Below are 27,483 nucleotides of genomic sequence, written 5' to 3' on the forward strand. Positions count from 1 at the left end.
GCAAAAAGGGGACATGAGATAGCTTTGGCAGATAGAACTAAGGAGAATCCAAAGGGTTTTTACAAATACATTAAGGGCAAAAGGGTAACTAGGGAGTGAAAAGGGCCCCTCAAAGATCAGCAGGGCAGCCTTTGTGTGGAGCCACAGAAAATGGAGATATTAAACGAGTATTTTGCATCAGAATTTTCTGTGGAAAAGGTCATGGAAGATATAGACTGTAGGGAAATAGATGGTGACATCTTGCAAAATGTCCAGATTACAGAGGAGGAAGTGCTGGATGTCTTGAAACAGGTAAAGGTGGATAAATCCCCAGGACCTGATCAGGTGTACCCAAGATCTCTGTGGGAAGCTAGAGAAGTGATTGCTGGGCCTCTTGCTGAGATATTTGTATCATCGATAGTCACAGGTGAGGTGTGGGAAGACTGGAGGTTGGCTAACATGGTGCCACTGTTTAAGAAGGGTGGTAAGGACAAGCCAGGGATCTATAGACCAGTGAGCCTGACCTTGGTGGTGGACAAGTTGTTGGAGGGAATCCTGACAGATAGGATGTGCATGTATTTGGAAAGGCAAGGACTGATTAGGGATAGTCAACATGGCTTTGTGCGTGGGAAATCATGTCTCACAAACTTGATAAAGTTTTTTGAAGTAGTAACATACAGGATTGATGAGGGCAAAGCAGTAGATGTGATCTATATGGACTTCAGTAAGGCATTCAACAAGGTTTCCCATAGCAAGGTTAGACCTCACGGAATACAGGGAGAACTGGTCATTTGGATACAGAACTGGCTCAAAGGTAGAAGACAGAGGGTGGTGGCGGAGGCTTGTTTTTCAGACAGGAGGCCTGTGAACAGTTGAGGGCCACAAGAATCGGTGCTGGGTCCTCTACTTTTTGCCATTGACATAAATGATTTGGATGCGAGCATAAGAGGTACAGTTAGTAAGTTTGCAGATGACACCAAAATTGGAGGTGTAGTGGACGGTGAAGAGGGTTGCCTCAGATTACAACAGGATCTTGACCAGATGACACCAAAATTGGAGGTTTGATTAGATTACTTACAGTGTGGTAACAGGCCCTTCGGCCCAACAAGCTCACACTGACCTTCCGAAGAGCAACCCACCCAGACCCATTCCCCTACATCTAGCACTACGGGCAATTTAGCATGGACAATTCACCTAACCTGCACATTTTTGGACTGTGGGACTGTGGGAGGAAACTGGAGCAAACCCATGCAGACACAGGGAGAATGTGCAAACTCCACAAGACAGTTGCCTGAGGCGGGAATTCAACCTGGGTCTCGGGCACTGTGAGGCAGCAGTGCTAATCATTGTGCCACCGTGCTGCCCAAAGGAGGTGTAGTGGACAGCGAAGAAGGTTATCTCAGACTACAACAGGATCTGGACCAGATGGGCCAATGGACTGAGAAGTGGCAGATGGAGTTTATTTCAGATAAATGCGAGGTGCTGCATTTTGGGAAAGCAATCTTAGCAGGACTTGTACACTTAATGGTAAGGTCCTAGGGAGTGTTTCTGAACAAAGAGACCTTGGAGTGCAGGTTCACAGCTCCTTGAAAATGGAGTCACAGGTAGATAGGATAGTGAAGAAGGCACTTGGTATGCTCTCCTTTATTGATCAGAGTATTGAGAACAGGAGTTGGGAGATCATGTTGCAGCTGTACAGGACATTGGTTAGGCCACTGTTAGAAGATTGCGTGCAATTCTGGTCTCCTTCCTATCGGAAAGATGTTGCGAAACTTGAAAGGGTTCAAAAAAGATTTACAATGATGTTGCCAGGGTTGGAGGATTTGAGATATAGGGAGAGGCTGAACATGTTGGGTCTGTTTTCCCTGGAGCTTCGGAGGTTGAGGGGTGTCCTTATGGAGGTTTACAAAATCATGAGGGGCATGTTTAGAATAAATAGACGAAGTCTTTTCCCTGGGGTCAGGGAGACCAGAACTGGAGGGCATAGGTTCAGGGTGGGACAGGAAAGATGTAAAAGAGACCTAAGGAGCAATCTTTTCACGCAGAGAGTAGTACATATATGGAATGAGCTGCCAGAGGATGTGGTGGAGGCTGGTACAATTGCAACATTTAAAAGGCATTTGGATGGGTATATGAATAGGAATGGTTTGGAAGGATATGTGCTGGGTGCTGTCAGGTGGGACTAGATTGGGTTGGGATATCTGGTCGGCATGGACAGATTGGATCGAAGGGTCTGTGTCCATGCTGTACATTTCTGTGACTCTAAAAGCACACACTGGGATCATCCTACTCTCTATGGCTCCAATTCATTCTAGACTGTTGCAGGGAACACACATGTACAAACATAGATTGGGATCTACTTTCAACCATTTGTGAGATTCATTCCTGATTGGAACACTTTCGTTATGCCAGGTGAAGAAGATTATACTCTGACAAATTGGACACTTGGACTCCCACAGAACAGTGCTCTAGAACCTAATGCTTGGATGCTACAAAGTCAAATAAAAAGTCACATCCAGAAAGGGAAACCAGATTAAAGATAAGAGAACTGTCCTAATAGATCAGTAGATAAAAATACAGACATTGGATAAGAAGAAAATCAAAATGAAAAGTAATAATATTTTCCAGGTTATTCTGGGCTATCCTTAGCTAGTGGAAAATAACGTGCATGTACATTCAGATTATTGTCAAGAATTTTAGTCTGTACCCAAATAAATAAAAGACTTCTTCTCAATTTCCTGTCCCTACACTGGAGGGCAATGAAAACTAAGAAATTCCTAGATTTGAAATTTAGCCTGAGCTGACTCTACTGATCAGCTACGAAGTGTTACAATTACTGTGCAAACAGGTTTAATTCCCCCCTCCCCCATTTATCTCCCCATCTCATGGAATCAACTTATAACAGTAAAAGGTTTTAATAGTTCTATAATATCGCAACCCAAGAGACCAAATGTTGAGCCTTGAAAACAAGAATAACAAGCTGTTTAAGATCAGACTCCAATGCAAACAAATCACTGGAAAGTGATCAGGAGCCAGAACCCAATCTGCTCTTGCTGTACTCTTTCTCCTGCAAACCAGGCTATTGAAGCTGATGGTTGTATAAATGTCCCTGGTCAAATTCAGCTTCAATGATGAAAGGTCACTGACCTGAAACACTGACTAGTTTTCTGTCCACGAATGTTGCTGAACTAACTGAATATTCCTGACATTGTGTGGTTTACGCATTCAACACCACAGTATTTTATTTGTAAAATATGTATTTTCCTGTACTTTCAGAACCCATACAGCAAATCTCCAGTGCTTTTGACTTGACAATATCACAGGGTATAACTCTGAATCAAACCACAGAAGTCCACATGAAACAAAATTCTCCCCTTTGTGGAAAACAAACTTGTTCTGCATTATTCTGGATCCCAAGATGAGCGCGCAACCACATATTAGCAATATCACTGACTGATAGCTAACTCCCAACTCCAGAACACACCACTCCCCATTGCTACTCCAGTTTTTTCAGCTGCTAAACGCTCAAGCATACCTTTGTTACCTACAGACTTTTGTATGCTAATACAACTTGGCCAGCCAACCTGTGTCCTAACTCATACTAAATGCTGTTTACCCATCAACCCCATACTTGCTGACGTACAGTGGCTTCCACTACATGAAGAAATGCTCCATTATTACAATGTCTTATCCTCTAATTCAAAATTCTACATGGCCTCCCCGCTTCCCATTTCTGCAATCTCCTCTAGTTCCAAAATCCTCAGAGTTCTTTGCTCTCCGCTAATTCTGATCTCATTAGCATTTGATTATAAATTGGTTACACCTTTCATGGCTATTCTTTCAGCTTTTGAAACTCCGAGATGTGAAATTGCTTCCCTTAGTCTTTCCATCCTCTTCTTCAACAGGAGAAAGTGGGGACTGCAGATGCCGGAGATCAGAGCTGAAAATGTATTGCTGGAAAAGCGCAGCAGGTCAGGCAGCATCCAAGGAGCAGGAGAATCAACGTTTCGGGTATGAGCCATTCTTCAGGAATGAGGAAACTCCTGATTCCTGAAGAAGGATTCCTCCTCATTCCTGAAGCAGGGCTCATGCCCGAAACGTCAATTCTCCTGCTCCTTGGATGCTGCCTGACCTGATGTACTTTTCCAGCAACACATTTTCAGCTTTCTTCTCTTCTTCTCCAATACCCCACTTAAGCTCCATTGCAGCTTGTTTCATTCCTCCCCAAGAGAAAATCATATTTTTATTCATAGTGCTCTGTGAAGCACTTCAGAACTTGCAAAGCACTAATGTGCTATACAAATAAAAATTCTTGTTATATCTATCCCTTCCAACTCAATAATAAAATGAACCAATTTTCATAACGCAAATGTCTCTCTTTCCTCATACCAACACTTACTAATCTCATTGCCGATTTGAAATTCGATCTCAAACTGCAGAACAACCAGCAGAAACTGAAACCAGGAACTCATCTCAAGACTTTGGTGAGGAACATGGATTGCAAACACGATATCATTGGCTCCAATCTGTTGTTGCATAGCTTCAGAAAACTTCTGGATTTTCTTTTCACACTGGTTGGGACCCCACGGCATGAACCACTTTGATTTTTGATGATGCTTCTTTACATCCACACATTTTGTTGCAAGGTATGAAATTCCTGAAGTTGGACTTGGAGCTGAAAAACAAAAAACAGAAACATGTTAGAAAAGTTGCAGTTTTATATGGATTAGCTTCCCTCTTTGTCAAATGTTCTCAACAGCTGGTTTCTGAATTCAGCTAGTCGCAGACTCTAATAATCTCTGCCACAGTTCACTTAAATGGCTCCTCTAAGTGCTGTATGAAGACTAGATATCAATTAGATTTGCAACTACCATTCAATTTTCAGTCAACTCCCACTACACTGGGAGTGATAAAAACTTAATTGGCTCTCAAAGAAGTGCTGTTTCCTCAGCTGAGCTCCCATTTCTCTCTATCATCAAAATCAGAAAGATTGTTCAGATGAATCGTAGTATTAGAAATGCAGCTCCAAATAAACGGCCAATTGACTAGAAACCAAACCTCCCAATCTACATTTAACTGCTTAGAAACTGTAAATTTTAAACCCAAACACTAAACTACAAGTTCTGAATATGGTTGATTATTGATGCTTTAAATTGAGAACACAGTCCATGAATGAAAATTAGCTTTTCAGCAGTCCCATCACATTCTGTCCTTACTTGATTGACATGTAGAGACTTAGAGAAAGCAAAATTACAGAAGCGCAGCCCGTGTATGTGGCAATTCTCCCTTGAAATAAGCATTGTGTCTAGTGCCATCCTACTGCATTCTCCCCATTGTGGCATACTTAGTAATACGTATATAAATGCTTATGGTTTTCATTTGCCAGAATGACTTAGTCATGAGCAAAATGGAAAAATACTGAAATTTTCTGAAACCATAAGGTTTGCACTAAAAGGTGAAACAGTAACAAGAAGCCATACAGATGGGATTATCCATAAGGAGAATGGATAGGGCTACTTGAGAAAATGTTGCTCCTGCTGCTCCACTCTGTTCCCCACACAGGTTGGTTTGTTAAACGGCTGGATTGCAGTGTGGGTTCAACTCTGATACTGGCGGAGATGAAGAACTCACCTCCTTAACCTTACCCCTTGCCCAAAGTATAGCTACTCTCAGGTTAATCCACCACCAGTTGTCTCTCTAATGAGGGAGTCTCCCTTTGGTGTGACAACTTTATTGGAATATGGAAATCACCACTGCAAGTGGTTCTAGAGATGTCGAACAATTTAAAAAAGCTGGAACAGGGTTAGAATGATGGAGGGTTGCCATTCTAAAATGCTTACTGGTCTTCTAGCAATAAATAAATTACCAATCAACAAAATGATACTTAATGAGAAGGTATGAGAACAAACAATTTGGGTTGCATACTTTTATTGAAAACAAATAGAAAAACTTCGGAAAGGAATTCCAGATTTAGGGCCATTGCAGTGAAGGCATAGCAATCAATACTGAAGCTTTGAGGTAGTATCTTTTCCCACCACAGCACCTCCCTCCCCTGCCCCTAAATCAAGATCTTTCTCTGTAACTACAAGCAGTAATGCTTTTCAATGTCTCAAATTACAGGAATAACAATCCCTCAACATCCACATTCACTTTCCAGGAACAGAAACTTCCAGCACTTTCTATTTTTAAATTCAGAATTCCAGTCACTGCATTGTGCCCTTCAAAAATGAGATTACAGGTAGATAAAATATTTGAAAGGAGAAGTATACAAAGAGAGAAATAAAAACCCAAACAAAATGGGACTAAACGATAGTTCCAGTTAAGAGCTAGCATGGACACAGACATAATGGGTCTTTTGGTCACCACGTGTGTTGCAATTTCTTATTATGTGAACTCTGGATTAACACCTTTCTTTTTAAGTGGGAACACAATCAATAAAGAAATACAAAAGTATACATAGGAAGATGGTGTGAAAGTTTATTGCACAAGTATGTTACTGAAGCAATTTCATATCACATAAAAAGACACAGGAGAAATAAAGAACTTTTCAAAACTGGTCTCCATAGTATTCAACCTGAAGCAAACTTCACTCAATTAACATCTGAATATGGTCATCTGCCCTTCACAGGCTATTGACAATAGTCTCTCACAAGATTGATACTCTTCATTTCCTCTTGCAATGACTGAAGAGGACATTTCCTGAACAGACAATAGTTGCCCTAAGGGAATCTGCTAATGTGCAAATGGATTTAATAGCGATGCCAGAAACATCCTCAGTCACTCACACACTCAGCAATAATGATATGGAAACAGTACAACAAATGACTGCACTGCAGGCAGAAGCAGACAAAAGATGATTACTGGGTAAGCAATAAATATTTGCATTTATGTAACCCCTTGGAAAAGTGCCTTGCCTTCCTCTATTGTGAATTCCTTTCCTAAATCTCTCTCCCCTTTCCTCTTTAGCACTGTTCTCTGAGGGGATTTGCGATTATTTACGGTATTGCCAGTTGGGGCTGTTCAGACCACAGTTCAGGTGGCTGTTTTAAGATTGCATTAAAAGTAATTAATTGGATTTGAAGTATATAGAGATCCTTCCCATTTGGCATTAATTCTAAGAAGAATTAATTTCAGGGGAGGAAACGGTCCGTGCCAAGAAATGTGCAATGATACAGCTTGCAAGCCCAGGTGAAGTTTTTTCCAAAAATATACTTTCACAAAAATCTATAAGTACATATAGTTATATGTACTTATAACTATACATATGTTTAAAATCAGTTCTGCACAGTCTCTCCAGAGAGAAAAATAAACCAAAACATTAGAATTTTGACACTTCTCAGGGCTTCACTACTGCTGTTTAAAAAAAAGTGTTTTCTACTTGTGCAGGAAACTTCATTTTGAGGCACCCAAAGGGTCAGACAACTGATTGGTCTATTGTTGTACTTTGTCAGAAAGATCCCAATTGGTGTTTTTCCCCAATATGCCTTGGTAGCAACTGCCCCAAGCTTTAAAGTGTCCTTCAGCACATAGTCCTGGAGTTTGGAATGTGCCCGGCAGAGGTCGGTCCCTTGTTCTGGAAGACCGACAAGTTTCGGGCAGACCGAAGAGCCTCTTTCACTGAATTAATGGTCCTCTAGGCACAGTCGATGTTTGTCTCGGTGGTGTCCTGGAGGACAGACTACATAGCACAGAGTTAAGCATCATGGAGCTGCTCTGGATGACCCTCCACAAAACCACAGCATTTCTCTCCAGACCTTCTTTGCATAGGCACTTTCCAGCGGGAGATGTGTGACACAGAGACTGTGCATGAAGGACCTAACAGGCAGTGCTCTTCTCACCACCAGCCAAGTGACATCATCATGCTTCTGGGCAAGTTCTGTTGCTGAGGCATTCTGCCAAACGACTGACAGTCTACTTCAGGACCCACTCAACATGATCCAATGTCTGCTTCTCCTCTGGGGTCTCAAAGATGTTACATGCTGACTACTTCCTGATGGACTGTGGCCAAAGGTGTTTTTCTTTGTAAATGTTTCCACGAAGGACAGATGATATGGAATGTGCAACTACTTGGAGCATTCCTCGGCACAGAGGTCAGACTCATCTTTCACAACACCAGGGATAGGTAGAACCTCAGTCTGTGCTAACAACAAGTAGGAACCCAGTTCTGACTAGAGTATGAGGTGCACTCTGTTTGTTCTCCCGTTTCCTGAGGTTTAGCCCATGGATTTCCACATGATAGGTCCACATTGTGGTAAATGATTTGTTTTTGCCTTCTGAAAGATGGCAGACCAGAGACATTCCCACTTTTTCATTTGCGATCAGGCATATTGGAAGAATTTACAGGATGGCAACCAACATGTCTGGCCACATTACAAACACACTTTCCAAGGCCAAGTAGTCCTGAGGAGCTTCTAACCCAGAGACAGGGAATCTACCATGATGCCACACTATGTGAACAGTTTGAAGTGAAAGAGAATGATATTGCAGGGTTTGGAGTTAAGGAGAAAAATGAATAAATGAAAATAAGAACTCGGAGCAGGAGTAGGCAATCTTGCCCCTTACAGAGTAATAGAGGTCTCCACCATGGAAACAAGTCCTTCCACTCAACCTGCACAATTTAAACTAGCCCCATTTGCCTGCATTTGACCCACATCACTCTGTACCTATCCCATCCATGTACATGTCTAAACATTTCTTAAATAACAAAATTGTACGCACTTCTACCCTTGAGCCTACACCATCATTCAATATCTGATTTGATCTCAGCTCAATTACCCTTTCCTGCCCATACCTGCCAATGGCAGCATGGTGGTTCAGTGGTTAGCACTATTGCCTCACAGTGTCAGGGAGCCAGATTTGATTCCAGCCTCGAGTGACTGTCTGTGTGGAGTTTGCACATTCTCCCCATGTCTGTGTGGGTTTGCTCCGGTTTGCTCGCACAATCCAAAAATGAGCAGGTTAGGTTTAATTGACCATACTAAAATTGTCCATAGTATTCAGTGATGTGTAGGTTAGATGTATTAGTCAGGGGTAAACGTAGAGGATTGGGTTTTGGTGGGATACTCGGAGGGTCGGTGTGGACTTGTTGGGAGGACTTGCATTAAATTGGGTCTTGCAAGTTGGCTATCGGCAAATGAGAAACATTATATGCACTTACCCTTTCAGCAGCAAAGCCAAAACACAAAATTAAGGATATAGAATAAAGGAAGAAAATTGTTACACAGTTTTAATTAAAAAGGTATGAAAATATTTTTAGAAAATAACATTTAACCCAAAAAATTTTAAATTTGTTATAGGCCTTGTATAAGTTCTCAATGCATCAAATCAGATTCCTATGATCACCGACACCATTAACCAGCATACATCATTTGTAATTTTGCTCAATAATGTGCTTATGGGTCTGCAAAACTTCTATTAAATGGTGCTATATTAATGCAAATTAATAAGTAAACAACTCAAGGCACATTGACAAGGTTTGACACCAACAACAACAACAACAAATGTTTGGTGATCAAATATTTGGTCAAAGAAGTAGCTTTAAAAAAGGAGAAAGTAGTAGGGAGGCTGGGGGGAGGGGGTGGGGTGATTCCAGAGTTCAGGATCTATGATGTTTAGGGCATAGCTGGCAATGGTGAACTGTGGGCTGGGGATCCCAGGGCTGGGGTGGAGGCAATAACATATAGAGGAACTTGAAACCAAATAAACACTACAGATCTAGTAAATATAAAATGGAGAGAGAGTGAAAGAGACAGAGAGACAGAGTGTGGATACATAAACCCCATTCCATGACTCAAACTACAGCTGTATCACGTTAAAATGTCTCACATTTGCATCAGTACATTTAATTCAGTACAATATCTTCTCACACCCACTACTGCAGTGACAAACACCACCAATTAACAGTTTGCATTAGTTCAAAGAATTATGTAAGCATCATTGTACAACATTTTCTTCACAATCATCTTCTTGGTTCCTTTCTGAATGCTGAAACTTGAAACATAAAGTTTTGAAAAGAAAACTTTTGGGAATTGGATTGGATCTTCAAACATAGGCTTTAAAAGAAGTATTCTTTAATGATTCCATAGCAAAATATCAACAGTACATCAACAGAAATAACCTCCTTATATCTTACCCTCCCTTTACCTGTTTAAACTTTAACACAAGCTGACTTTCTACTCAATTAATCTCACAACTCCACGGACATAACTATGGGATAAATTAGACCATGATTCTGCTCCATTTCACTAACTTGCTGCAGGAAAGGAACAGACATGATAATTTAGTATTCAGTAAGAACACTTCAGCAGTAACAGTGCCATGTATTCCTCATACATTTTGGAAGAAGCTATTAATAGATGATGGATTGTAGGTTTTGCAGTGAAAGACATCACTTTCAGGCATCATTCTGCTGGAGTGACACTATTGGGTGAACAGTGTTTTGATCTAAGTTCTCATGTGCTGTGCCACAACTTTGTTCTATTGAAATGCCGCATTTCAAAAACTTGTGAAGTTAAATGTTTAATGGTTTTTGAAAGAAGCCAGTAGCTCCTTCCAATGATCCAGTGGCTAAATGGAGCGGCCAGAATAGCAAATGTCAGATCAATCATTGAGTCATTGAGTCATAGAGATGTACAGCATGGAACAGACCCTTCCGTCCAAGCTGACCAGATATCCCAACCCAGTCTAGTCCCACCCGCAAGCACCTGGCCCATATCCCTCCAAATCTTTCCTACTCATATACCCATCCAAATGCCTTTTAAATGTTGCAATTGTACCAGCTTCCACCACTTCCTCTGGCAGCTCATTCCATACACATATCACCCTCTATGTGAAAATGTTGCCCCTTAGGTCTCTTTTATATCTTTCCCCTCTTACCCTGAACCTATGCCCTCTAGTTCTGGACTCCCCGACCCCAGGGAAAAGACTTTGTCTATTCATCCTATCCATGCCCCTCATAATTTTGTAAACCTCTATAAGGTCACCCCTCAGCCTCCGACGCTCCAGGGAAAACAGCCCCAGGCTATTCAGCCTCTCCCTATAGCTCAAATCCTCCAACTCTGGCAACATCCGTGTAAATCTTTTCTCAATCGTTTCAAGTTTCACAACATCTTTCAGATAGGAAGGAGACCAGAACTGCATGCAATATTCCAACAGCGGCCTAACCAATGTCCTGTACAGCCGCAACATGACCGACCAACTCCCATACTCAATACTCTGACCAATAAAGGAGAGCATACCAAATGCCTTCTTCACTATCCTATCTACCTGCGACTCCACTTTCAAAGAGCTATGAACCTGCACTCCAAGGTCTCTTTGTTTAGCAACACTCCCTAGTATCTTACCATTAAGTGTATAAGCCCTGCTAAGATTTGCTTTGCATCAAGGTGGTACTATGGCCTCTACAATTGATTGGACAAGGTACTGTAGGCCAATCAACCACCTGCCAATAAGAAGCTAGACATCATTCAATGATGTAGCATTTGATCCACCAGTCACTGGATAGGGTTAAGTGATTACTTTTGGTGTAAGTAATGCTATGACCCAGCCAGGGAAAATTTCCATATTCCCTCTGCAGGAATAATTTTAAAATGGGACCAATGAATTGAAAAGTTAAGTCAGGAGGCCTTCCTGATGAAGAGTTTTTGTCCGAAACTTTGATTTTCCTGCTCCTCGGATGCTGCCTGATCTGCTTTTCCAGCACCGCTCTAATCTAAGTTCATTCAGAAAACCATCTTTATTGTTAAGGTTAATGATTGAAGGAGGATAAACATCTATTTTTCAAACAAAGTGAAAATGTCCTAGCAAAGGGAAAAACCAACCAGGACTTCAAAATGAAATACCCTCAAATTTGGTGATTTCTGCAACAGCAAACAGCCTGCCTGATCATTTACTCACATACTGGGGCAGCATGGTGGCTCTGTGATGAGCACTACTGCCTCACAGCACCAGAGTCCTAGGTTTGATTCCAGCCTCAGGCAACTGCCTGTGTGAAGTTTGCACATTCTCCCCATTTCTGCGTGGGTTTCCTCTGGGTGCTCCGGTTTCCTCCCACGGTCATGTGAATTAGCCATGCTAAATTGCCCATAGTGCTAGGTGCATTAGTCAAAGGGAAATGGGTCTGGGTGGGTTACTCTTTGGAGGATTGGTATGGACTGGTTGGGTCGAAGGGCCTGTTTCCACATTGTAGGGAATCTAATCTAAAAAGGTGCTGGCCAATCAGTATCCAAACTATTGTCTGCTTTTTACAATGTCTGTGCACATATTTCTGGCAAACATCACGTGGCAGCTTTCAACTATCTAAATCACTGTGACAAAGGCCAAACTCTAAGCAGTGCAGCGTGTGTAATTTGAGATCAACTCAGTGCAAACTGACATTCAGACATGGGATTACTGATTTGTACAGCTCGTGGGATAATAAGCAGTTGGGAGTGATCTATATAACCATCGACAATATTAAATGACAATAGATCATTTTAAGCCAAAAAGCAAGAATCCAAACCTTATTTCAAACACAAAATAATAATGAAAGACGGTGAACTTATCATCAAGGGCCATTAAACAAAAAGTGCAAGTGTGGGGGACCTGAAAACAGTCAACACCACCCAAGAGAGGAAGAAAGGAGACCCTTGTGCTCCTGCATCAGCATAAAAGCAGAGATAGCAGCTTCATAAAGAGAGTAGCAGTAGCAGTAGCAGTAGCAGTGGTAGTGGATTAAGAACCAGCAGCACAAAGCCCCTTCAACTTGTTTCACCCTGTCAGAGTGATACAGCATGGAAACAGATGGTCCAAGCAGCCCATATTGACCATAATCCCAAATTAACTAGTCTCACCTGTTTGTTCTTGGTCTACATCCCTCCAAACCTTTCCTATTCATGTACCTTATCCAAATGTCATTTAAACATTGTAACATTTTCGTACAGTGACAGAGTTAGCGTTATACAGCACAGAAACAGATCCATCAGTCCAACATATCCATGCCAACCAGATATTGTAAATTAATCTAGTTCCATTTGCCAACATTTGGCCTACCTCCCTCAAAATCCTTCCCATTCATATACCCATCCAGATACCTTTTAAATGTTGTAATTGGAACAGCCCCCGCCACCTCCTCTGGCAGCTCATTGTACACATGCACCACGCTCTGCAATGAAAATATTGTTCCTCTCACTTCAAATCTATGTCCTCTAGTTCTGGACTCACCTCCCCTGCAGGATAAACCTTGGCTATTCTCTTGATCCATGCTCCTCATGATTTTATACATCTCAAGGACATCACATTTGAGCCTTCGATGCTCCAGGAAAAAAAGCCCCAGGCTGTTCGGCCTCTCCCTATAGCTCAAACCCTTCAATACCAGCAACATACTCTTAAATCTTTTCAGAATACTTTCAAGTTTCACAACATCCTTCCTATAGCAGAGAGACTAGAATGGAATGCAGTATTCCAAAAATGGCCTAACTATGGGTGGCACGGTGGCTCAGCGATTAGCACTGCTGCCTCACAGTGCCAGGGTCCCAAGTTCAATTCCAGCCTTCGACAACTGTGTGCAGAGTTTGCACATTCTCCCAGTGTTTGCGTGGGTTGCTCTGGTTTCCTCTCACATTCCAAAATATGTGCAGGTCAGGTGAATTGGCCATGCTAAACTGTCCACAGTGCTAGGTGCATTAGTCAGAGGGAAATGGCTCTGGGTGGGTTACTGTTTGGAGGGTCAGTGTGGACTTGTTGGGCCGAAGGGCCTGTTTCCGTACTGTAGGGAAGCTCATAAATCTAATCTAATAATGTCGTATACAGCTGCAAAATGATGTCCCAACTAATGAATAATAAAGGCAAGAATACCAAATGCCTTTTTCCCTACCCTATCTACCTGCACCCCCACTTTCAAGGAACTATGCATTTGCACTGCAAGGTCTCTGTTCAGCAACACTCCCCCAGGACCCTACCATAAAGTGTATCAGTCCTGCATAGATTTGCTTACATCAAAGGAAATCAGGTAACTAATTGGCTAAGTGGCTTAAATTAGAGACATTATTACAGTGGAACAGAGCAATTAAGAAAGTCTTTTAAGTATTGAAAATTATATATTAATATTAAAAAGGCTACGTTTAAAAAGTAGAACCACGAAAGAAATGATTTCAGAAGTACTACCTGAACCGGAAGCAAATTGGCACAGGGTAAATAGAGAGGTAAATGTCTGTCTCAAGAAGATTGATGTGGGAGAAATAGATTCTGATTTATGCGATACTGGTACGAGTACTGGGGAAAAGACATGTTCCATTGGGATGGGTTTCATTTGGACCCTGCTGAGAGCAGTATCCTAGCTAGTCATAAACTAGGGGTGTAGATATAGCTTTATGTTAGTTAGTTTGGCAAGGGACGGGATGTTCAGATAAAAAAAATTCATAAAATTCAAAAAGAAACAAGAGAGCAGGTGTAAATGAAATGGGGAGGCAAATAATAAGCAAACTGTAACAGGAACGCATACAAAATAAATACAAATCAGAGTAAGTAATCATGATATAAGTCAAAGTTTAAAGCTATTTATAAATGTTATATGCATTTATGTTAGATGGGGGAGTTGATGGCACAAATAGAAATATAATCAATTACTTGATAGTTATGTCAAAAATGGGGTTGCAAGTGACCAACACAGGAAACTCAATATTCAATATTCGAGAAGAATAGGCAAAAAAAAAGGTGAGTAATTTCATTAACAAAGGAAGGCATCAGTGTGATGGTGAGTTGGGATATAAATGCAATAGATCATGATATGGAATCAATTTTAGTGGAAATAAGGAATAGCAAGGGAAGGGAGTCATGGATGGAACTTGTCTACAGGTTGCTGAAGAGTTACCTTACTGTAGGACAAAGGATAAATCTGAAAATGTTTTAGAAGGGCATGATGATTGTTGTTATTGAACTATTCCAGAATTCATTGGATTCGGAGAAAATTCCAGCAGATTGGAGAATCACTAATGTAATGCCATTCTTCAAGGAAACGAAAGGCCAAATAACCTACCTTATGTCTTTATTAAAGAAGAAATAGCAGAACATTGGGAAAAGCTTAAAATGCAATCAAACAGCATCAACATGGTTTTGTGCAAGCAAAATCGTGTTTGACAAATTTACTAAGAGTTATTTAAAGATATAACAAGTCAATACAGGGGAACAGGTAGATGTAGTATATTTGGATTTCCAGAAAACATTTGTTAAAGCTGACACATACGAAGTTCTTGTACAAGATACAAGGTCACAATATTGGGGTTAACGTACTCACATGGATTGAGGATTGGTTAATGCACAGAAGACAAAATTTGGAGAACGTGATTATTTTCAGTTTGGACAAATATAACTGACAGAGTGTCACAAGGGTCAGTCCTATAGCATCAATTATTTGGTACTTTCTCAATGATTTAAAGGAGAGGAAAGATTGTAATGAATCCAAAAAAGATGTGGGTGGACATGTTGTTATGAGGACATACGTAATCTGCAAGGAAATATAAGCAGATTGAGTGTGGAAAAAACCTTGGCAGATGGATTTTAATGTAGGTGTGAGGTCCTGCACTTTGGTAGGAAGATTCAGAAGGCATTTTTAAAAGGGGACTCCAAAAAAAGTGCACTAGAGAGAGATCAGATTGTTCTTACGCAAGAACTGCTGCCTCACAGCACCAGCGACCCCCGGGTTCGATTCCTACCACGGGTGATTGTCTGCAAGGAGTTTGCGCACTCTCCCCTTGTCTGAGTGGGTTTCCTCTGGTTTCCTCCCACTATCCAAAGGATGTGCTGGTGAATTGGCAAATTGCCCATAGTGTTAGGTGCATTAGCCAGGGGTAAATATAGGGTAGGGGAATGGGTGGGTTGGTTACTCTTCAGCGGGTCGGTATGGACTTGTTGGGCCAAAGGGCCTATTTCCACACTGTAGGGAATCCAATCTAATTTAAGATGCAAGTGCAGCAAGTAATTACAATGGCAAATGGAACTTTGGCCATTACTTCAAGGGCTGGAGTTTGAAATTAGAAAAGTTGGACGGCACAGTGGCTCAGCGGTTAGCACTGCTGCCTCACCGCGCCAGGGACCCAGGTTCGATCCCAGCCTCAGGCAACTGCCGATGTGGTGTTTGCACATTCTCCCCATGTCTGTATGGATTTCCTCCGCTTGGCTTCGGTTTCCTCCCACAGTCCAAAGATGTGCAGGTCAGGTGAATTCACCATGCTAAATTACCCATAATGTTTAGGGATGTGTAGTTAGGTGCATTGGTCAGGGGTAAATGTAAAGGAATGGGTTTGGGTGGGATATTCTTTGGAGGGTTGGTGTGGAACTTGTTGGGCCAATGGGCCTGTTTCCACACTGTAGGAAATTTAATTCCAAAGCTTTGTTAGGACTTTACAGAGTGTTGGTGAGGGCTGGTGAAGCGGCACATGGAGCATGGTGTACAGTTTTGATTAGATTACTTACAGTGTGGAAACAGGCCCTTCGGCCCAACAAATCCACACCGACCCACTGCCCACCCATACTTCTTACTTAACATTTAGCATGGCCAATTCACCTGCACATCTTTGGACTGTGGGAGGAAACTGGAGCACCCGGAGGAAACCCACGCAGACATGGGGAGAACGTGCAAACTCCACACAGTCAGTCGCCTGAGGCGGGAATTGAACCCGGGTCTCTGGTGCTGTGAGGCAGCAGTGCTAACCACTGTGCCACCGTGCCGCCCACAGTTTTGGTTCCTGCATTAAAGAAAGGATAAGTTGGCATTGGAGACAGCTCAAGAGATTCACAAGACTGATTCCTGAGGAAAGGGTTGACTTTTCAAGAGCAGTTAAATAGTTTAGACTTTCATTCACTCGAGTTAGAAGAATGTAGGGATGATTTTATTAAAACATACAAAATTCCGTGGGATCAAAAAAGGCAGATGTTGAGAAGACATTGTGCTCTTATTTGAGGTAGCAGAATTGACCCCTTACTCTAACTCTCATTTAAAACAGATTCAAAGGAATTTCTTACTGTACAGAGGGTAGTGAATACCTGAAGTTGTAGCCTCCCCAACTCTTTGGGATAGAGATCACTGAAAGTATTCTAAGAAGAGGTGGACAGATTCTTGAAATACTGTAAAGTTCAGGATGGTGCACATCACCATGATATTAGAGAACGCAGGACAGGCTTGTGGGGCCAAGTGGCCTATTCCTGCTCCTATCGTATGTTCTTATGGCTATGAAACAATCAAAACAAAATTATGGATCAACTGCAATACTGAACAAAAGTATTTAGTTAAAAAGGACAGAGAGTTACAGCAATGGGACAAAGCTATATCTATATGTAGCAGGGCTACTAATGTGAAAGGAATGTATTACAGAAAATAAACTCAATGACAGAATAGACAAAAAAATTGAGTTAACTGAATCCATTTTATAAAGCTGTATCATCAAGATCCAATCTAAGCAAGAAAAATGTTTAAGAATGGAGTTCCTCTATTGAAAGAGGCACATATACGTCTTATATTCAAAATGTCCAAGAGTATTCATGGCTCAGTCTCTTTTGCAAATTTTAAAAAGGATGATGATTTGCACTTTTCAGAAAAACCTAATTTCATAGAGTGTGAGCACTGACATGACCAGCATTTATTCCCCATCCCATGTGACATTTCAGAAAAAGAGTTAGTGAACCCTCTTGAACTACTGTTTCCACACTGTAGTGAATCTAATCTAATCTAATCTATTACAAAACATGTGTTGAAGCCACTCCCACATAAGCACTGCTAGAGCAGAAGAATGAAGAATTTAAACCAATTATGATGGAACGACAGAAATCATCCGTCCTTGAAAACATATTAAGGGCAATTAGAAGTGTTCCCCTTGCTCTGAGCAATAGTGTGAACATGCACAGTTCTGCCAAAAAAAAACCTGGATATGTTGCTACAGTGCATGCTTTAGATGATACACATTGCAGATTCGTGTTGTGACAGTTGGAGTGAATGCTATAATTGATGGATAGGGTATTGAATCAAACAGGAGTTTTGCTCTGGATGGGTCGAGTTTATAGTATTTTGTTGCTGTATTCATCCAGGCAAGCATAGAGTATTCCACCACACTCTTGACCTCCGCAGCAATGTAGGGAGACAGGAAGAGTATCACCATCCCAGAATTCCCAGCTTTCGCACTGTTGCTGTTGCCTGTATTATACATGGCTGGTTCAGGTCCATTTCTTGTCAATGGTAACCCACAGGATATTCATTGATGAAGGTTCAATTATAGTAATGCCATTAAGCATCAAGGGTTGATGGGTGGATTTGCTTTTGGAGATCCTCATTACATGGAATTATGTGGCACAAGTGTTACTTGCCAAGCCTGAATATCATCCAGGTCATAGACTGCATTTGGACACAGACTGCTTCAACTTCTGAGAAGTCATGAATGGTGCAGATTCTGCTGAAATATCCTAAGAGTGAGGTGACTGGCTTCCAGCAGCCATAATTGTTGTTCTTTGTGCTGGGTAGGACTCCTGCTTAAAAAGAATATTCCATAGACCTCAATCTTTTGAAATACTTAAAACCATAGTTGGTCAAATACTGCCACAATGTCATTCGCACCACCTCCAGAATTCTGCTCTTTTGTTGATAAGATCAATATTATAATGTGAACTGGAGCCAAATGGCTGTGGTAGGCCTCAGTATGAGCACTGGTGAACAGGCAATTAAGTATTACTTAATAGCATTTTCAATGATACCTTCCATAACATTGTTGATAATCAAATATGGACTGATATGGTGGCAACTGGACTTGTCTTGCTTCTTGTGGGCAGGACATACTGGGAATTTCTCCACATAGATCCCACTATTGTAGCAGTAATGGAACAGCTTTGTTAGAGGCACACTCATTCTGGAGTGCAAGTCTTCAGTACAACTGATATAGATGTTCTCAGGATATATAATGTGTGCTGCAATAAGTGCATTCCACTATTTGGAGACTAATGTTTGGTAGGTATGGTTCCAGAGCTATCAGTGGCCTTGCCTAAATTACACTCTTTTATGTAAGCCCAGACAATGAAGTGGCTGAAAAAAAATTCAGAGCAATTCACAAATAATCAAACCCTATCCATACTACTGTTGTAGCTATTAGAAAACAGCATATTAATTATACATGTTAGGAAACGGTAAAGAAAGTGTGCAAGGGTGATGGGTGTTAGCACCTAATCATTTATAACCTTTTGATTTCACCAATGGCTGAACTTAGAAAGACCCAGTGAAAGTAGGAAGGCCCAGGTTCAATATCTATAACGTTCAAACTGCAGCTCTCAAGCAGGGCTCCGCCATGCCTCATAACTCACTTAGCTCAAAATTGGGGCAAAGAAAACAAAAAGCCTGAGTTAATTCTTTTACTCACCATCTGATGCCACCTGCCCAATACTTTAGATGAAGGCAAAGAGACATGCCCCAATCAAATAGCTGCACACTGGTCCAACAGGTAGCAAAATATTGCCTAGTAACAGAGATTAAAAGCTCCAAGGAAAAACAATAATAACTAAAGGAAAGTTTATTTATTAACATCCATGACTTAGGGAGTTGACAGAGGACCAGTCTCTAAATCCACCTTATTAGCTACAATCAAATCAGAAAGACAGGATTGTTTGCGATAACAGATTGGAATCTCAGCCTCAACATATAAAATGTATTTTCTTCCCAATTTATTACAATTAACTGTTTGAAACCCCAAGGAATAATTAAATTACTTGCAACTGTGGAAACAAAATAAAACCCACCACCACAGATCCAACATACAAAAGGAATTCTCTCTCAAATGCAGAACGAAAATAAGCCTCAACTGAAAATATCTTTTCCACAGAACATATTTTCTAATATTTTTTTAAAAATTGATTCCTCATAACTTGTGGTCTTACAATAACAAAGAGATATTATGGTTGTGGCCACCATTGCATGACAGGAACAAAATGAATCAAATTCTTCATTTGAAACTGTATTATTATGGTCAGCCAGATGGCCACCATATGTGGAAAATCATCACCACATTAAGAATTGCGAAACCAAGTTCTGAGGAAACAGACTAGTTTGTCTAATGTTTTCCCAAAGTACAGATACACCCCTTTTAACCAAGAATATAAATATTTAGATGCAATTCAGTGTGTGAAGGGCTTGGCTGTAATTTTGGAGGAAAATGTGAGGACTGTAGTTGGTGGAGATCAGAGTCGAGAGTGTGATGCTGGAGCATCCGAGGAACAGGAGAACTGACGTTTTGGGCAGAAGCCCTTCATTAGGAATAAAGCATGTGGGCTGGGGGACTGAGAAATATACGAGAGGGAGGGGTGAGGCGCAGGTAGCTGGGAATGTGATAGGTAGGTGATGGTAAGGGGGAAGAGATAGGTTGGAGAGGGGGGGTGGAGCAGATCGATGGGAAAAGTGATGGACAGGTCAGGAGGGTAGTTCCTAGTTGGAGACTTAGGACTGGGATAATGTGGGGGGAGGGGAAATGATTAAACTGTTGAAATCCACATTGATCTCATGTGCTTGCAGGGTTCCATCGTGCAATATGGGGGGGGTTCTTCCTCCAGGCGTGGTAAAGGTTTGGTGATTGAGGAGGCCCATGCCTGCATATCCTTGACGGAGTGGGAGGGGTGCTGAAGTGTTCAGCAATGGGACAGTGGGGTTGGTTGGTGCTGGTATCCCAGAGATGTTTTAGATTAGGATTAGATTCCCTACAGTGTGGAAACAGGCCCTTCGGCCTAACTAGTCCAAACTGACCCTCCAAAGAGTAACCCACCCAGACTCATTTCCCTCTGATTAATGCAACTAACATTATGGGCAATTTAGCATGGCCAATTCACCTGACCTCGACATCTGTAGACTGTGAGAAGAAACCCACGCAGACACAGGGAGAACATGCTAACTCCACACAGACAGAGGCTGGAATCGAACCTGGGATCCTGATGTTGCGAGGCTGCTGTGCTAACCAGTGAGCCACCATGTTCTCTGAAACAATCCGCAAGAAGGCATCCTATCTCCCCGATGTAGAGGAGACTACATTGGATGCAATGGATACAGTAGATGATATTAATAGAGGTACAGGTAAACTTTTTTCTGTTCGATGTGGAAGGATCCTTTGGGGCCTTGGATGGAGGTGAAGGGAGTGGTGTGGTGCAGGTTTTGTACTTCCTGCAGTGGCAGGAAAAGGTGCCGGGAGTGGGGTGAGGGCTGGGGGGGGTGGGGGGTGGACCTGACGAGAGTTGCGGAGGGAATGGTATCTCCAGAATACTGATAGGGGTGGGGAGGAAAATATATGTTTCTGGTGGTGGGGTCCGTTTGTAGGTGGTGGAAGTGGCAGAGGATGATGCAATGTATGCAGAGGTTAGTCGGGTGGAAGGTGAGCACCATGGGGGTTTTGTCCTTGTTGCTTTGGGAGGGGTCAAGTTCAAGGGCGATGGTGCAGTAAGAGGAGGAGATACACTGGAGGGCATCGTTGATCACGTGAGAGGGGAAATTGTGATCTAGGAAGAAGGAGGCTATCTGGAATTGGCTGTAATTTTACCAGTCACAAACACAAGTCAACCAAAACAGGCCAAAGTTACTTAACCATAATGGAACAGTTTAACTGTTGTGGCATCGTTCAGCCGGATAATCTGGAGGCAAGGGAGAACTGTATTCTGTGACAAACTATTGCTGCAGTTTTGATTAAGGGGAAAGAAAAGGGTGACGTAACAGCTTGAAGTACTGAAACCTGCCTGACTCAGGTTCCAATATGAGTCTGCAAGAGAAGATCAATTTGTTTTTGATTTCTCCCATTTGTGCTCTGACCAAGACTCCAAAACTCATTGGCTTATGTTCCCCCCAATCCCAAGGGGGGACAGCCATCAGGTGGCTAATAAACAGCCCCAAACTTTGAGCTTAATGCACACTGAACAAAGTCTTTGAAACTCCACTCAATTGGTATACTAGTTAGCGTCATTCCTGAGAAAATTTACATTAATTATCGATATCCGCCTAAACGTAGAATGGGAAGAAAAATAGTTTGGTACCCAATACAATGTGTACTGTCACTGCTTATATACAGCTACCTGACACCTCAAACTCATCCAAAACAAAAAACAACAAAATGCTGAAGGGAAAAAGGTATTCAATAGTTTAAACAAAATTTCTCTCCTTATGAAATGCTAATAACAGACCTGGAATCAATCCTTTCAAGCCAAATAATCTCAGGCAAAGCAACTCTTTCTGTCTTACACCAATTCCATGCAGAACTTTGTCACTTTAGAGTTCAACGTCAGTCAACTCTGTCCTATTCCTTGGATGCTGCCTGACCTGCTGTGCTTTAACCAGCAACACATTTTCAACTCTGTTCACTGTACAACCCATCTGCGATTGCCATATTCAATCTTACAGGCTCTATTTTCTTTGGAGCCAATGAGACTGCTCAACCTAGCAACACAAAAACTACTGTAGGTCTACCCACTGCGCATTGACTGCAGCGGTTCAAGAAGATAGCTTACCATCACCTTCTCATGGGCAAGGAGGGACAGGCAATAAATGTTGGCCAGCCAGTACTGCCACACCTCAAATGAATAACACAGAACTTGCTCAGACATGTGAGACTCTCAGAAATCAAGTTGAAACAGAGCTGTATCAGCAGATGAGAGATTCTAAATGAGAGATTCTAAATGAAACGTGGTTTTAACTTGCAAAATAAAACTATTTGCAATAGTTCAAGAGAATAAATGCTGCAATTCAGCAGACACCTGATTTGTTTTCATGTCCAGTATGAACTAAATATCCAAGGATACAGGTCCTATTGAAAGGATGTGCAGTGGGGTTGCCATCTTGTTAAGCATTGAGTACAGGTGTTGGCAGGTCATGTTGCCGCTGTACAGGGCATTGGTTAGGCCACTTTTGGAATACTGTGTGCAATTATGGTCTCCCTACAATAGGAAGGATGTTGCAAAACTTGAAAGGGTTCAGAAAATACTTATAAGGATGTTATCAAGGTTGGAGGGTTTGATCTATAGGGGGAGGCTGAATAGGCTGGGACTGTTTTCCCTGAAGCGTCGGAGGCTGAGGGGTGACTGTATAGAGGTTTACAAAATCGGGGGGGCATGGATAGGGTAAATTGGCAACACCTTTTCCCTGGAGTGGGGGAAGTCCAGAACTAGAGGGCAGAGGTTTAGAGTCAGAGGGAAAAGATTTAAAAGAGGACTGAGGGCCAACGTTTTCACGCAGAGGGTGGTGCACGTACAGTATGAGCTGCCAGAGGAAGTGGTGGAAACTGGTACAACTGCAACATTTAAAAGGCATCTGGATAGGTATATGTATAGGAAGGGTTTAGAGGGATATTGATCAAATGCTGGCAAATGGGATTATATTAATTTAGGATATCTGATCCCCATGGACAAGTTGGACTGAAAGCTTTGTTTTCATGCTGTGCATCTCTACAACTCCGACTCTAAATGGGCGGCACGGTGGCACAGTGGTTAGCACTGCTGTCTCACGGCGCCTGAGACCCAGGTTCAATTCCCAACTCAGGCGACTGACTGTGTGGAGTTTGCACATTCTCCCCGTGTCTGCGTGGGTTTCCTCCGGGTGCTCCGGTTTCCTCCAGTCCAAAGATGTGCGGGTCAGGTGAATTGGCCATGCTAAATTGCCCGTAGTCTTAGGTAAGAGGTAAATGTAGGGGTATGGGTGGGTTGCGCTTCGGCGGGTCGGTGTGGACTTGTTGGACCAAAGGGCTTGTTTCCACACTGTAAGTAATCTAATCTAATCTAAACTAATCTAATAGCAAAAACAATATAGGATTGGAAGGCATAGGATCGATGTGGATATAGTTGAGGAACCACATAGGTAAATTTTATCAGAGTTTATTTTTTAATGTATCGGCCTCCTAGCAGTAGTCAGGATATGGGGCAGAAAATAAATCAGGAAATAAAATCATATATGTAAGAAAAAGGTCTGATAACAATAACCTTGGGAGACTTCAATATGTAGCTGGACTGGGAAAATCAAATTGGTAACAGATCCCAGGAAAAGCAATTCAGGGAATATCTCCAAGGTATTTTTTGGGAGCAGCTTGTAGTAGAGCCCACAAAGGAACAGACAATACTGGATTTGGTGAGGAACAATGAGGCCAGACTTGATTAGGGAGCTCAAGGTCAAAGAATCTCTGGGGGCAGGGACCACAATATGATAGAATTCACCCTGCAGCAACAGGAAGAAGCTTGAATCAAATGTAACAGTATTACAATGGAGTAAAAATGTAATGACAAAGATGTGAGGGAGGAGCTGGTCAGAGTTAATTGGAAAGGGAGCCTAGCAGGGAAGATGGTTGAGCAGCAATGGCCGGAGTTTCCGGAGGTAATTCAAGAGGCATGGTAGAAATTCATCACAAACAAGAAGAAACATGCTAAGAGAAGGATGAGGCAATCATGGCTGATGAGGGAAGTCAGGGACAGCAGAAAAGCAAAAGAAAGAAAGCAATGTAGTGAAAATTAGTGGAAAGCCATTTAAAACCCAGCAGAGGAAAACTTAAAAAGCAATAAAAAGGTAGAAGATGAAATATGAGGCTAAGCTAGCTAGTAGTAAAATAATTAATTGCAAGAGTTTTTTTAGATATATAAAAATGTAAGAGAGAGGCATGAATGATCAGGCAGCTGGAAAATGAAGCTGGAGAAGTAGTAATGTGGAACAAAGAAGTGGTGGAGGCACTGAATAGGTACTTTGCATCAGTCACCACAGTAGAACATAGAACATAGCACAGTACAGCACAGAACAGGCCCTTCAGCCCATGATGTTGTGCCGACCACTGATCCTCATGTATGCACCCTCAAATTTCTGTGACTGTGACCATATGCATGTCCAGTAGTCTCTTAAATGTCCCCAATGACCTTGCTTCCACAACTGCTGCTGGCAACGCATTCCATGCTGACACAACTCTCTGTGTAAAGAACCTGCCTCTGACATCCCCTCTATACTTTCCTCCAACCAGCTTAAAACTACGTCCCCTCTTGTTAGTCATTTCTGCCCTGGGAAAAAGTCTCCGGCTATCAACTCTGTCTATGCCTCTCATTATCTTGTATACCTCAATTAGGTCCCCTCTCCTCCTCCTTTTCTCCAATGATAAAAGTCTGAGCTCAGTCAACCTCTCTTCGTAAGATAAGCCCTCCAGTCCAGGCAGCATCCTGGTAAACCTCCTCTGAACCCTTTCCAAAGTATCCACATCTTTCCTATAATAGGGCGACCAGAACTGGACGCAGTATTCCAAGTGCAGTCTAGCCAAAGTTTTATAGAGCTACAACAAGATCTCACGACCCTTAAACTCAACCCCCTTGTTAGTGAAAGCCAAAACACCATACGCTTTCTTAATAACCCTGTCCACTTGGGTGGCAATTTTAAGAGATCTATGTACCTGCACACCAAGATCCCTCTGTTCCTCCACACTGCCAAGAATCCTATCCTTAATCCCATACTCAGCTTTCAAATTCGACCTTCCAAAATGCATCACCTCACATTTATCCATGTTGAACTCCATCTGCCACCTCTCAACCCATCTCTGCATCCTGTCAATGTCCCGCTGCAGCCTACAACAGCCCTCTATACTGTCTACGACACCTCCAACTTTTGTGCCATCTGCAAACTTGCTGACCCATCCTTCAATCCCCTCATCCAAGTCATTAATAAAAATTACAAACAGTAGAGGCGCAAGGACAGAGCCCTGTGGAACACTAATAGCACACCAGAACTTCAAGACAGTCAGGGGAACAGAGGTGACTATACTGGCTAACACTAAAGGGAAGGTCCTGAGGAAGCTAGAGTCTGAAGGTGGATAAACCATTAGGACCTGATGAGACTACACCACAGGGTTCTGAAGGAGGTCATGGAGATGGTGGAAGCATTGGTGATGATCTTTCAGGAGTCACTGGAGTCAGCCAGAAAAAGAAAGTGGCTGATGTAACATCCGTGTTTAAGAAGGGAAGACAGTAATTTATAGATTGGTTAGCCTGACCTTAGTCATTCACAAGATTTGAATCCATTATTAAGGATGTGATTGCACAGTACTTGGACGTGCATGGTAAAATAGGGCTGAGTCAGCAACACTTCATCAAAGGGAGGTCATGCCTGATAAATGTGTTAGAAGTTTTTGAGGAGGTAATGAGCAAGTTAGACAAAGAAGACCCAGTGAATAGGAATTATATTTGATGTCCAGAAGGCTTTTGAAAAGGTGCCGCACCAGAATAAGCTAAAATAGGTAAGAGACCAGGGTGTCAGGGCAAGATACTGGCATGGATAGAGGACTGACTGAGTGGCACAGAATGGGGATTAAAAAGTCGTTCTTAGGATGACATCTGCTAACTAGTGGAATTCTCAGGGGTCAGTATAGTGACCACAACTATTCACATTATACATTAATGATCTGGATGAAGGAACAGAGCATTATTACTAGGTTTGCAGATGAGACAAAGATAGCTGGAGGGACAGATTGTGTTGAGGACGCAGGAAGGCTGCAGAAGGACTTCAACAGGTTAGGGGAGCAGAGAAAGAAATGTCAGTTGGAATACAATATGTAAAAGTGTGAGGTTATGCACTTTTGTAAGAAGAAAAGTCATACACTATTTTCTAAATAGGGAAAGACTTTAGAAATCTGAAGCACAAAGGTACTTGGGAGAGCAGGTTCGGAATTCTTTTATGGCTAACATGCAGGTTTAGTCAGCAGTTAGAAAGGCAAATGAAATGTTAGCCTTCATTTCAAGAGGGCTACAATACAAGAGCATAGATACACTGCTGAGGCTGTACAAGTCTCTGGTCAGACCATAGTTGAATTATGCTAGCAGTTTGGGTCTCCATATCTCAGGAGGGATATGCTGGCCTTGCAAGGTGTCCAGAGGAGGTTTACAAGAATGAACCCAGAAATGAAGGACTTGTCACATAAGCAGCAGTTGAGGTCTCAGAGTCTGAAGTTTGGAAGGATAAGGGAATCTAATTGAAATTTATAGAATACTGAGAGATTCGGATAGAGTGGACTGAAGATGTTGTGTCCACAAGTAGGAGAGACTAGGACCTGTGGGACCACTGCTTAGAATTCCTCTGACCTGAGGAGGAGGGATCTCTTCAGCCTGAGGGTGGTAAATCTATGGAACTCATTGCCACAGAGGGCTGCGGAGGGCCAAGCCATTGAAGGTATTTAAGATAGTGATGGATAGGTTCGTGGTTAGTAATAGGATCAAGTGTTATAGGGACAAGGCAGGAGAATGGGGTTGAGAAACTATCAGCCATGATCGAGTGGTGGAGCAGACTCGATGAAACAGAGAGAGTTATCACCAAACACGGGCCAGTCTTTTGAACATGTGAAATAAAAGTCAGGGTGTTTTGGAGGAACGCGTTGGTCGCGGTTTGGTGTGTGGGGGGGGGGGGGGGGGGAGAAAGAGCTCCTTCCAGCCTGAATCTGCCCGTTTTTTTGCAATACGGCGGAGTATGACCGCCGGAGCCGGCCTCAGTGGGGTATCTCCGGCTCCGCTCCATCA

At 42.2% G+C, this 27,483-nt stretch overlaps 1 protein-coding gene across 2 annotated transcripts in view; it reads right to left on the bottom strand.

Moving 5' to 3' along the window:
- The window catches only part of wls (Wnt ligand secretion mediator), a 92,264-nt gene that overhangs the window by 63,457 nt on the left and 1,324 nt on the right, over positions 1–27,483 (bottom strand). For both annotated transcript variants that reach the window (XM_060830402.1, XM_060830403.1), the window contains exon 2: positions 4,379–4,654. In XM_060830402.1, the coding sequence (XP_060686385.1) occupies positions 4,379–4,654 (276 nt within the window). The remainder of the gene's footprint in view (positions 1–4,378; positions 4,655–27,483) is intronic.

The sequence above is a fragment of the Hemiscyllium ocellatum genome, chromosome 9, assembly GCF_020745735.1.
Source record: "Hemiscyllium ocellatum isolate sHemOce1 chromosome 9, sHemOce1.pat.X.cur, whole genome shotgun sequence".
NCBI lineage: Eukaryota > Metazoa > Chordata > Chondrichthyes > Orectolobiformes > Hemiscylliidae > Hemiscyllium > Hemiscyllium ocellatum.